The sequence below is a fragment of the Chinchilla lanigera genome, unplaced genomic scaffold (assembly GCF_000276665.1).
Source record: "Chinchilla lanigera isolate Chin_1 unplaced genomic scaffold, ChiLan1.0 scaffold00072, whole genome shotgun sequence".
Lineage (NCBI taxonomy): Eukaryota > Metazoa > Chordata > Mammalia > Rodentia > Chinchillidae > Chinchilla > Chinchilla lanigera.
In genome coordinates, this window is record NW_004955473.1 from 4,827,771 (window position 1) to 4,841,709 (window position 13,939).

Genomic DNA, 13,939 nt, shown 5'->3' on the forward strand with positions numbered 1-13,939 from the left:
ACCCACAATCCTAGCATTGGACCATGAATCCATCAAAAACTCTAAAAGCCCACCTCATGACTGCATGAGGCTTTGGGGGGACATCTAGACACAAATCGTAACAGATCCTTATAGGGTAACAAGTACTTTTAAAACTCAAAACTAATACTAATGCAATGAGTACTTTTAAAACAAAATAAAAGCTGGGTTTGTTGGTACATGTCTGTAATCCCAGTTCCTCAGGAGGCTTAGAGGCTTAGGCACGATCACAGGTTCTAGGCTAGTCTGGGCAGCTTAACAAAGAGCCTACCTCAGACAAGGATTGTTTTAAAAAGGAGAGAAGAAAGAGAGCTAGAGATATAATTCAGTAGTGAAGTGCTCACTTGGTATATGCAAGACCCTGAGTTCACTTCTCAGTGTAGCAAAAAAATAAAAAGAACTGCTGGTGGACTAGCTTAGTGGTAGCATAAGGCTCTGGGTTCAATCCCCAGCATAAAAAAATGAAAGAATATTGTAGTAGTATTTATGATGGGAAATGGTTAATACGCTAGTTTTTAAATTACTTAGATATTATAGTTAAGAGCAATTTCAGGTACCAGGATGGTGGTTAAAATTATTACTTCTATTATTTTCTGTACACAGAAAAAGGGAATTCATCGTTGTTCAAAATGCAGATTACAGTTTTTGACATGCAAGGAGAAAACAGATCACAAGGTACAACATCGTACATTTATAAAGCCTAGAGAACTGGAAGGATTGCCTCCTGGAACAAAAGTAAGTATTAAGTATGTTGTATTTTAATACTTTTACAATAAACTCCTGCCTCATTTCATCTGTTGAATGTAATCTGAAAATTGACTTTTGATTGTTATTAACATTATTTTAGTTTTATCATTCTTAGTCATGGAAAGAAAAATTTTAACCATTGTTGTGTACTTGTGTGTGTTTATTTTGCAATCCTGGAGAATGATCCCAGGGCCTTTATACCGAACTACATCCTCAGCCTTTTTTATTTTTTCTCTTTTTTTTGCCTTTTTAAAAAATTCTAATTCACCCTATGATAGATGTTAATTTTGTCTTCCGTTCTCCTTCAGTTTTCTATAATTTCCAGCTTAAACGTGTATTTAATGCTGCTTAAACCTGCTAAAGGCATTAACTGATTGCTTTCCTAAATCTAAAGATTGTATTTTTAGTATAAATATATATAGCATATTTCTGTAAGATTTTGGCAAAACTAAATAAGCATGGCTTAAGTCCATGCTCCTTTCACTGTTTCTGAGATCTGGTATAATGACCAAAAAATCTTGGTTGTCACTTTTAAGTTATAGCAGTCTTCTTTCTAAACTGCCATTCACTTTTTATATACCAATCAATAGAAAAACCAAAGAAATTATACTAATCTTAGTTCTTACCTTTGACACTATAAAATGTGAACCTTTTAAAAAAATGAAACGAATACATCCCAAACTCAGTACATTCAAATGAGCTGAGTTCCTGAAAGTAGTCACCTTAGAAAGCCACAGTTCACTGTCTTAGCTACACTACTACTGCATAAAACATCTTTCAGTTTTTGGGGGGATTGCCCTCAAAGCCAGGTTTGTACTTTCTCCATTATCTCAAAATTGGACTTAGTTTTGGGGAACTGTCACCTGGTGCCAAATACTGGCATTGCTGTTTTTTATTTTTTTAAAGGAGTGTGTAATCAAGAAGTTAATAATTTGTGTTTCTTAAACTTTGAATGCAATTCCAAAAGACCAAACCCATGAGGCTTTGAATGATGGTAGATTGCTGGCATTAGAAAACAACCTTCCAGCATGATCACTGTGCAGGACAACATTCACTTAGCTGTCAGTGTTCTGGCACATAAGTGACATTTTGAAAGTTAAACTATTCTTTTTGAAAGGAATATCATTGTTAAAGAATTTATTCCTTTAAAGAGTAAACTGTTTTGTTAGAAAACTAACAAAATTAGAAATCAGCGTCAGAGTGTTTTGTTAGAAAGTCATTCTCTTTACTTTATCAATAAAGACTACTTTAAAGAATCTTGAAAACAAATAACATTTGCTTCCAAGCTTTTTAATCAACTGAGGATAAAAAAATTTGAAATTGCTAAGATGACAAATAACAAAACAATCCCAAATATAAACAGAAACACATCACAAACCAAACTATAATTTCTTCTTTTAAATTTATTTTAAAGATAAAGGAAGGAAAAGATTAACAAACAGACATCCATTTACAAAATATCATAAGAACAATACAAGCAATACTGAAATACAGACAAAGTGTTAGGAAATTAACAATGGTTGTTGTATTACATATTGGTATCTTCAAAGTGGTTTCTCAGGAAAACAAATAGACACATGCAAGATTGATCAAATAAGTAATCATTAACTGTCCTTTCAGTAAAGTGATAGAAGTCAGTAGTACAACTATGTTAGCTATCCTGTATATACATACATACATAATTTCCCCTTCTTTCTTTTGTCTTTTTCCCTCATCCCAGTTGCTCTTTACTTTTGAGCATTTTCCTTTCGTTTCACAATATCTATCATACCCGCCTAATTTTTATTCACTCTTTCAGGTTCTTACACAGTACATTGCTTACACATGGAGGTCTGGTTTATTTCATTTATGAGTATGGTCTCTAGTTGTGACCATTTACCTGTAAAAGCCCTGAGTTTATCTTTCTTTATAGCTGAGTAATATTCCATTATGTAAAAGTACCGCAACTTTTTGTCCATTCCTCAGTGGATGGACATTTGGGTTGCTTCCACAGTTTAGCAATTACATATTGCACTGCTATGAACATGGGTGCATGTTTTTTGTGCTAAGTACATTTGAATTTTAAAAGCATATTTTTTTTCTTTTTTTAAACATGTTTATTGAAAAGCAACAGTACTTCCACTCCATGGTAACAAAGGGAAACAAAACACATCAATAACAAGAGTATTAAAATATAAAAGAGTGCTGGGTGTGGTGGCACACACCTGTAATCCTAGCACTTACGAGGCTGAGGCAGGAGGATCGTTAAGAGTTTGAGGCCAAAGTAGGCTACAAAGTGAGCTCAGGCCAGCCTGAACTGCATAGTGAGACCCTGTCTCAAAAAGACCAAAAAAGATAAATAGATACAAAATAGTGAGAAATCTCACTACAAAATTTACAAGACCTATATACAGAAAGAAACATTTTTGTTTTTTTGGTTTTGTTTTGTTTTTTGCTTTTCTTTTTCTTTTCTCTCTCTTTTTTTTTTTTTTTTTTTTTGGTCTTTTTGAGATAGGGTCTCGCTATGTAGTGCATGCTGGCCATGAGCTCACTTTGTAGCCCAGACTGGCCTGGAGCTTGCAATGCTCCTGCTGCCTCAGCCTCCTGAGTACTGGGATTACAGGTATGTGCCACCACACCCAGCTCTCAAGAAACATTCTAAAATGAAAGATTTGAAATCATTAAAACCATTTTGAAAAGGAACAAAAAACTTTGGAAGGCTAACATGACATTTCCAGAATTAATATACATTTATAATATCTTACTCTTTCAGCTTCTCACACTAGGGAGATAATATGAGGCTTGCACGTATTAGTCTGATTTATTTCAATTTTAAGGATGGACTCAGTTTGCATCCATACATCTATAAAAGTCTCCAGTTTTATCTTTTTGTGGCTGAATGATACTCTTGTCTAATTACTCTAGGAAAAGTTTCCAGAACTATGTTGAATGAGAGTGTAGACAGTGGACATCATTGTCTTGTTCCTAATTTTAGAGTAAAAGCATTCAGTTTTTTGTCCATTTAGTATTATATTTGATGCCGGATGTGGTGGCACATGCCTGTAATCCCAGCACTAGGGAGGCTGAGGCAGGTGGATCATTCCAAACTCAAGGCCAGCCCGGGCTACAAAGTGAGTTCAAGGCCAGTCTGAACTTTATAGGAGACCCTATCTCAAGAAAAAAAAGGATTATATTTGCTGTTGGTTTGTCATGGATGGCTTTTATCAGATTGAGATAAAGACCATCTATTCTAATTTTCTATAAGGTTTTTATCATGAATGGGTGCTGGACTTTGTCAAAAGCTTTTTCTGCATCTATTGAGTTGATCATATGATTTTTGTCACTGGCTCTGTTAATGTGTATTACATTTATTGATTTACATATGTTGAAACATCCTTGCATCACTGGGATTAATCCCACTTGGTCGTGGTGTATAATCTACTTGATGATTTTTCTGCATTCTGTTTGCCAGTATCTTATTGAAGATTTTTGCATCTATTTTGCACTTGCTCTGTTTTCCTGATGTGGGTGTTCCCTTCTATGAATATCCCTTAGATCTGATTTCATTGTGTCCCATAAGTTCTGGTACATTTTATTGTCATTAACATTTAATTATATAAACTAATTTCTTCTTTAATTTCATCTGTGAACCCTTGGTTGTTCAGGATGTACTTTTGAAGTTCTTGTGGTTTCTTTTGTCATTGATTTCCAGTTTCATTACACTGTGCTCAGATAATATGCATGGGATAATTTCAGTTCCTCTGGATTTACTTAATCATGTTCTATGAGTTAGTATGTGGTCTATTCTGGGAAACATCCTGTGTGCAGCTGAGAAGAATGTGTATTCTGATGCTGTGGGGTGGAACACTGTAGACACCTACTAAGTCCATTTGTTGAAAAGTTTGGTTCAATTCTGATATTTCATAGTTGCTTTTTCTTGTCTCGTTGATCTGTCTTTTTCTATTGAGATTCCTCAGTACAGTTGTATTAGTGTTTATTTGATATTTCATGTCTATTAATATTTGTTTCATATAGTTGGGTGTACTGATATTTGGTGCATATATATTTATGATTGTTATCTCTTCCTCTTGAATTGTTCCGTTTACAGGGATGTGATGATCTTCTTTGTCTCTCTTAATCAATCTTGGCTTGAAATTTACTTTGTCTGCCAATAGAATAGCTAACCCTGCTTTTTCTGGGTTCCTGTCACATGGAGTATTGTTTCCCATTCTTTGACTTTCAGTCTGTAAATTTGTTTTTGAATTAAATGTGTTTCTTGAATGTAGCATATTGTTGAATCTTATTTCTTAATCCATTCTGCCAGTCTGTGTCTTTTGATTGGTAAATTGAGATAATTAACATTGGTTTTAAGAGATGTGCACTGATTTATCCTTGTCACATTATTTTCCTTTTGTTGGCTTCCCTCCTTTTTTTTCCTTCCTTCTTCCTCTCTGTTGTTCTAATTGGTTGCCTTGCCTGGTGGATTCCTTCTATTGGGGTTCATGGAGTTGTAGTCCTTGTTATTTCTTTCTAGAAAGTCCTGCAACACTTTTTAGAGTGCTGGTTTGGTGGTCATAAATTTCCACTGTTGTTGTTTGTCCTGATAGTATCTTCTCTGTCAATTTTCAAAGATAGTTTTGGGGGTACATTAATCTGGGTTGGAGATTGTTTTCCTTTAGAGCTTGAAATACTTCACTACAAGCTCTCCTTGACTTGTGCTGAAAAATCAGCTGTGATTCTGATGGGCTTTCCTTTATAGGTAGTTTGTTTCTTTTCACTAACAGCTTTTAATATTTTATTCTTGTGTTTAGTTTCTGGAATCTTGACTATGATATGCCTGGCTGTATGTCAAATTTTTTTCCCTACCAGGGAAGTTTTCTGCCATGACATCTGTGAACACTTTTTTTATATCATCTGTGTTATTTTGTACATTTTCACTTACTCCAGTCAATCTTAATTTCTTCTTTGCCTCATCTAGCAGTCAGTGGATTGATTTCTCATGATCCCTTGCTATTTTTAGGTCTTTTCCTGATTATTAACTGCAAGCATTTCTTTTATATTTGAGATCCTGTCCTCACATTGGCTCATTCTGCTGCAGATACTTTCAGTGACATTTTTATTCTCCTGGTTTTCTGCCTAAGTCTGTCTTACAGATTCCATTTCCTTCCTACGTTGAGCATTCATGGCTTCCATCATTGCATCATTTTTTTAAGCTTCTCTATTTTTTTAATTGTATGTCCTCCAGAGTCACTAAGCATGGTTTTCATTGTGGACACCATCTCTGTACTTAACTGAGAAATTATTTATGATTTGATTTCTTTCTAAAGCCTCATTCATTTGCTTTGTTATCACCAGATGGGTGGCATTCAGATTATCCCATCTCATTGGCGCCTGGGTTTGCCTTTGGTGAACTGAATGTCTGAGGTTGCATCTTAAGTGTCTTCTCATTTTTTTTTCTTTTTTTTTACTTTAATTCCTAGGTTGATGCTTATAAATTGCCTATTATGAGTTGTTTTATTGCTTATATTTAAAACCTTTCGGAAATGAGTACTTCTCAGAGGCATCTTCCAGGTGTAGCTACTTTTGGGGTTTTTAGTTTGTTGCAAGATCCTGTCTCTTCAATTTATTGAGAATGAGATGTTGCTGCCTGCTTGGCCCAGCCCCTGGTTCTTTGGCACTGTGCCACAGTAACTTCCCCAACCATTAGTCAATCTCAGACTTACAATACCAGGAAAAACAGTCAGTTGGAACAATTATGCCACCCCAGGCTATAGTAGTACCACCAGTAACAATATCATGAAACACAGCCTAGAAATTGACAGACTGAGGTAACTACCACTTTGCCACCTTTAACCATATGAAGCAGATTTGTGGTTATATAACAAAATCTAAAACAAACTTGAACATTCTATGCAGTGTATAAGTCCTGAATATGTCAGTTTCACCCTCAGGGTTAAAATTTTAAAGGGATTAGGGGAAGAATAGAGAAGTGGAAGAAGAGGAAGAGATTAGATTAGATGAAAGTCTACAGAACTAAGGCGTATCACACTAACTTTGGGAAAATGGCAGAAACTGGTACAGAAGGCAGAAACTGGTACAGAAGACAGGAAGGGAAGAGAAAAGAAAGAAAGGATAAACAGAACAACAACCACAAAGAGGCTATAAACCATGTTCACACTTATATAAAAATAAGATCAAACAATGAAAGGGAAAAAACGCCCACTTCCAGGTTTGTGTCTGTTTCACTGGAGACAGTATGTGGAGAGAGTTCATGTCTGTGTTGATTTATCCCAGAAACCACCAGTAGCTTTATAGCAGAGTACTGGATAATCTCAGTGAGCCTATACATTTATTTCCCCTGGAGTTCAGTCTATATTGTGATTGTGGGGGCAAAAGCAGACCCATTCAGCCTGGAACAGTCAGTGCCCTTTTGCAGGCTAGAACTCAGCTGGGAGCTGCTAGGTGGACCCAGCAGTTGTTCTGAGTTCTGAGCTCAGTTGGCCTCTCTCCAAGATGGCTGCCAGACAGTAGCTCTCCCGTGGGATGACTGAGCCCCCAGCACTCACCCCTATCCAGTGCAGTCCACGTCCACCTCTCCTCTACTGCTGCATCTCTTTGTGGACACCTCCAGCACCACCATCAGTCACATAATGTCTACAGGCCCAAACCACTCCTCCCATGCAGTGAGTCCCAACTCAAGGAGAAGGCTATGCTGGCTTCCTTCTTTGTTAAAGGTTCTCTCTTCACTCTCCCTGTGCGCTTCAATTATTGCTTCAGATCTTTCCTGGGTCCAAAGGACCCACTGCTCTCCTATTTGTCTTCCTCAAGTTGCTATACTCCTGTGTCTAGAGAACAACAATCAGAGAGGCTCTTTCTCTGCCGCTTACCTCTCCACCATCCTCCAAGGCATATTTTTCTAATAACTGCCTTTTTCTTCTTCATTATCAGTCTGATAAGACTGATGTAACTGACATAATATTTTTTTAATTTTTCCTTAATCTTGTTTGGAATATAATTTTCTAAGATTTCTGTTTGTCTTAAACCACAGCTTATCATTCTTAGCATCTTCCAAAGCTTGCAGTGTTGTTTCGTAGAATTACTGCATTAAATCTGTGACATAAAAAAATAAGAATTCTTTTTAGAAGTGGAAATATAATCAAGAATAGAATTGGTGGATTTTGTAGGATAATTTCTTGTGATTGCACTCCAAATATAGGTCAGAAGTTGTTTATTTGTCATTTCTGGAAAGTTTGTCAGTTTCAAATTAATCTTTTTGAGATAGGGTCTCACTATACAATACAGGTTGGCTTTGAACTCACTATGTATCCCAGGCTGGCCTTGAACTCACTGTAGTGATCCTACTGCCTCAGCTTCCTGATGCTGGGATTACAGGCATGAGCTAGTATGCCTAGTATCTTGAAATTAATCTTAATCATTTGTTTCAGTGCTTTAAGTCCCCATTTTCCTTTTTTACCTTCAAGTTCCAAACCCTTTTGGAAGCTGCTTAAAGTTGCTTTTGGGTCATCATGTTTTAACACTTAGGAATTACAATACTGATTTTCCAGGTCCACATTTGGCTCAGAGTTAGTCTTCAGCATAGTCGTCCTCATTATCTCCTACTGTTTATTTTATTTTATTTATTTGTCTTTTTTGAGTCAGGGTTTCACTGTGCAGTTTGGGCTGGGTTTGAACTCACTTTGTAGCCCAGGGTGGCCTACAACTCACAGCAATCCTAGTACCTCAGCCTCCTGAGTGCTGGGTTTGTAGGTGTGCGCCACCACGCCTGGCCTTTCTCCTTTTTATTTTTGAGACATAGTCTTACTAAGTGTCCCTTGAACTCATGATTCTCTTGCCTCAGCTTCCCAGAGTGCTGGGATTTTTTGCATGCACCACCACACCTGGCCCTAACCATTGCTTTTTTGAGTTGATATGTACTTTGTTGAAGTGATATTCTTTTATAGAGAGTATAGCTAGATTGATTGTCGGCTGAGTCAGCAGATTATTTTAGGATTTTGTAGACTGATAGTTTTTTTGAGCTATTCCATTTGGCAACATAAAAGTCTTATAGCTACTTGACTATGAAATTTTTGACATCAGGAATCATGTTTAACTTCTCTTTGTGTCCCAAGAATCTGTCATGGTGCCTTGAGTACCACAGGTTTATTGAAGCTGGTATTGCTGAATCTACTCTACAAGAAACAAGTTCTCCTGGTTATTAACACTGCTGATTTTTAGTGAACAAGCATGCATATGACTACAAATTTTCTTCTCGTTTGCCTTATGTACATGTTTCCTAGGACTACTTTATCTAAAGTTAGCTCTCAGGTATTTGATTCAGAGGAGGGATAGATAATCCAAAGTGAAATAATCACATTTGGTTTTGAGTACATATCTTCAAATGTGAATATACCTGCTGTTTGAATTAACTAAAATAACATAAAGCAATGTTACAGGTATCTAGAGCAAGTATCTTCAAGTACTTTAGTTATATTTCTCATCACTGAAATGTAATACCCGACACCCACAATTTAAAGGAGAACTTAATTTTAGCTCGTAGTTTGTAGAGATTGGAGTCCAAAATCAACTGGTTCCAAGGCAGGGCAGCATCTGGAGGGGTGTGTCAGAGGAAACATAGTTCATGGCATGGCAGACAGGAAACAGATCAGCATCAAGGGAGAAGGAAGGATGTATATGTACATCCACACCTACAGTGACCCACCTCTTTCCACCTGCTTCAACTCCCAACATCACATCTGGCTCTAAACCTATCAGTGAACTAATCCAATATCACATACCCATGATCCAGCCACCTCCCAAAAGCCCTACCATGAGACCTTGGTATATCTAGAAACCATAATAGCAAGAGATGGTAGCCACTATTTTACCCTGAAGTCTATTCATTCAGTGTTGGGACTAGACATGCAGAATACTAATGTAAGCAGTGCATCCTCCCATATCTTCCCTTATTAGTAATACAGATATAATGATGATAATATAGCATTCAGAATTAAGTTTTCATTATGCTTTTTCGTACATATTTAATGCATGCAGTGATTCAATGAGATAGACAAGCCACATGTTATCCCCTGGTATAGATGAGAAGGCTAGATCAGATAAATTCTTTATTCAGGGTCACAAGCCTAGGAAGCAGTAGCACTGAAATTTAACCTCCAGTCTTTTGATTCCTAGTCCAGTGCATTTGTGTGACATCAAATTACATGTATTTCATAGGACTTCCTGCTCCTTAAGTGTATGAGGGGAAATAGTCCTACATGACTGAAGAGAATGTTAATAGGTGACTCTTTTCCCTCATTAACGAGTGAGCATGGTTGAAGGTTTTCTTTTCCCAAATAGTACTCAATGATAAATTCATATTATCTCCTGTTAAGGAAATTCTGGATATCATTAAAATCTCTGTGCTGTATGGTGAATTGATATAACCGTCACCAAACCTTTAGAAACACGATCTTCCCATGGAAGCTTACGGAAAGAAAGAGAAGGCCACATTTACTAAAGATCTGTTATTGCAGACCTTTCCAGAGTTATTTCAGGATTTGAGATTTTAAAAAAAATTCTTTTCAGTGCTAGGCATCAAACACAGAGCCTTGTACATGCTAGACAAACACTCTACCTTTGAGCTATATCCTCAACCCTTAAATTTTGACTTTTTTTTTGTACCAGGAATCAGACTCATGACCTCATGCTTGCCAGGCAGTTACTGCTGAGCTATCTACCTGGCCCCTGAATTTTGATTTTTATATTTGTGAAAGCTTTTTAGTTATGCCAGCACATAAAAATAGCCATGGAATTATAGTATTTTGATATTTATATAGTTTGTACTATCTCCTAATTACTTCCTAATACCTGTTAATATATAACTGCTATTGATATAAAACCATAACAGTAAATAAATATCAAGAGCCAGGCATGGTAGCACACACCTGTAATCCTGCACTTGGGAGGCTGAGGCAGAAAGATCACTGAGAGTTTGAAGCTAGCCTGGGTTACAAAGTAAATTCAAGGAGAGCCTGAACTGCATAGCGAAACCCTGTCTCAAAAAGACAAACAAATAATAAATAAATATCAATGTAAATTTCGTTTAATTGCTATAATCATGTAGAATGAAAATTAATTGTACTTTATACTTGTTTTTTTTTCAAAATTATATTTAAATTTTTACATTATATTGACTTTATATAACAGCTTGAGAATGTAATTCATATACCATCCGTTTGAAGTGTGTAGTTCAATAGTTGTATGTTAGCGTATTCACCGAGTTGTACAAGCATCATCGTAATAAATTTTGGAGCATTTTTATCCCCAAGAAAAACTTCATACCCATTAGCAGTCCTCTCTATTTCCCCTACACCACTGCATGCAAACTTTAATCAACCTTTGGTCAATATGAGTTTCTTGTTCTGGAAACTTTGTATAAATAGAATGATATGTGATCTTTAGGTATGAGTTTCTTTCACTCAGCATTTTTCCTAGATTTGTCCACATTGTAACATGTTCCCATGTCCTTTTATGACTGAATATTCCATTGTATGGATATTTCACATTTCATCCATTTCTCAGCTAGTGGAATTTGAATTTTGGCCCTTTTTGGCTATCATGAATAATATTTCCATTAAAAATTCATGTACAAGATTTGTGTAGACCTCTGTTTTCATTTTTCTTGGAGACATATCTAAGAGTAGAATTGCTAGATCATGTAGTAACTGTTGTTTACTGTGTATACCATATTTTGTTGGCTTGAGCTTTGGATAACACATTTAAGAAACCATTGCCTAACCTGTGGTCATGCGGATCACTTTCATATTCTAAGAGTTTTACAGTTTTAATTTCTAAAATTTGGTCTCAAGGTAATTTTTACATCTGAATATGAAATAGGGCTGGGCATGGTGGCGCACGCCTGTAATCCCAGCACTTGGGAATCTGAGGCAGGAGGATTACTGCGAGTTTGAGGCCAGCCTGGGGTACAAAGCGAGTTCTAGGCCAGCCCGAACTGCATAGTGAAACCCTGTCTCAAAAATAATTAATTAATTAATAAGAAATAAGGGTTTGAATTCGTTTGGGTCTGGATATCAATTTTTTCTAGCACTATTTGTTTATAGTACTGTTCTTTCCCCAAAGAATTGTCTTGGCATCCTTGTCAAAAACCAATTAATCATAAATGTGAGGGCTTGCCGGTGATATTTTTAATGTGACTGTAATAATTTGTCTTTTGTTGTTGTGCTTGTAATCTTTTTCAGATAAGGTTTCGCTATGCGGTTCAGGCTGACTTGAACTCACTTTGTAGCCCAGGCTGACCTTGAACTCACAGCAATCCTCCCGCCTCAACTTCCTGAATGCTGGGATTACAGCAGGCACATGCCACTATGCCTGGCCACTGATAATCATTTTTTAAATGTATGTATTGTTTTTTTCATAGGTTACTATTCGAGCATCATTTGGACCACCTCAGTCAAAACAACCAAGTACACCTTCCAGTTCTGCTCCAAGCTCTTCTTCTCTTGAAGTCTTACCTCCCGAATCCAAAACTACAACTGCCAAAAATCTCACAAAATATAAGACAGCTAAGTTTGAAGCATCTGGGTCCACTGCAAATAAACCCAATACAAGTAAATCGAGTGGAGGTACAGCTAAAAACAAAGCAAAAGTCTCTTGTAAGCATAAGAGACAGCGCAACAGAAAAAGTAAACTCAGTGTGGCTTTGAAGAACTTCAGGTACACTTTTATTCCTGATATACAATACTAATTTAATCTTAAGATTTTATTTTCTTATAATATACCATATCATAGAACCTTTTGGTACATTTACATGATAAACACTTATGTGGCATAAAGGCCAAGCAAATGATTGAAAGGTACCTTTTATATCTGCTTAGCAGAACTTGAATCTTATACACTGTATCTTGTATTTCGTGCCTTTATCTTAGATAGTTGAATTGGCTAATTTGATCATTTTATTGCATGGAAATACTAACTGGTATTTAACTTTTTATACTTGCTCTAGCTTATTGTTACAAAGCAATTTTTTTCTCTCTCCTTTTTTTTTTTTGGTCATTTTGAGACAGGGTCTCGCTATGTAGTTCAGTCTGGCCTTAAACTCTCTTTGTAGTCCAGGCTGGCCTCGAGCTAACAGTGATCCTCCTGCCTCAGCCTCCTGAGTGCTGAGATTACAGGCATGTGCCACCTCGCCCAGCATAAGTGTCTGTTTAAGGATAATAATTTATTGGGAAGCTGAGGCAGGAGGATCACTGTAAATTTGAGACCAGCCTAGGCTACAACGTGAGCTCAAGGCCAGGCTGAACTGCATAGCAAGACCCTATCTCAAAAAGACAAAAGAAGAGATAGTAATTTTTTTTTTTTAATTTTAAAGAGTAAAAGAAGGATAACATAATAATAGTGGGGACTTACCAAATTACAGACAAAATGGTAGGAAATTATCAATAGTTATTGTTTTACATATTGTTATCTACAAAATAGTTTCTCAGGAAAACAAATAGACAAATAATAGTGAGTTAGAGACAAAAGAGGTAGAAGATTATCAAGAGTTGTTGTACTATACTTTGGTATCTTCAAAGTGGCTTCTAAAGAAAATAAATAGAGCTATACATAAGTGACCTATTGAAAAATCATTATTCTCAATGGTTGTTGTAGGAAACACATAATAATAAACATACATCCATTTATGAAATAGGATAGGAACATTACAAACTTTACACAGTTATGGATAGATTAGTAGGAAAATATCAATGGCTGCTGTAATACATGGTGGTATCTTCAAAGTGGTTTCTCAGGAAGACAGAGATATGCAAGAAGGATCTAACAAGTAGTTACAGCCTAAGGGTTGTCAAAAATAGCATATTACCTCCTCACCAGTGACTCCTTTCACTGAGGTATGACGGCTGGAAGGAAGGTCAGGATTGAAAAGAAGGACCGAGAGACTTGCACCTGTGTCTAGCAACAGGCTGTTTTCTTGTTCCTCCATAGTCAAGATTACCCAGGACTCCTGGATGGAGATGACAGTCTGGCCAGAGGAAGAAGGCAGAGTATGCCCCAAGCCCTCTCATTCCTGTTGGACTAACTGGTAGCATGGGTCTGAGCTCTGGGGCCTCCACCTCAGAGGGCAGACCGATCTCCAGTGGTCTCCTTTCCATCCAGGGCATGGCCCATGGGGCCTCTTAGG

At 36.7% G+C, this 13,939-nt stretch overlaps 1 protein-coding gene across 3 annotated transcripts in view; it reads left to right on the forward strand.

Moving 5' to 3' along the window:
• The window catches only part of Znf280c (zinc finger protein 280C), a 71,333-nt gene that overhangs the window by 44,231 nt on the left and 13,163 nt on the right, over positions 1 to 13,939 (forward strand). For all 3 annotated transcript variants that reach the window (XM_005401241.2, XM_005401240.2, XM_005401242.2), the window contains 2 exons: positions 622 to 753; positions 12,179 to 12,474. In XM_005401241.2, coding sequence (XP_005401298.1) covers positions 622 to 753; positions 12,179 to 12,474 — 428 coding nt within the window. The remainder of the gene's footprint in view (positions 1 to 621; positions 754 to 12,178; positions 12,475 to 13,939) is intronic.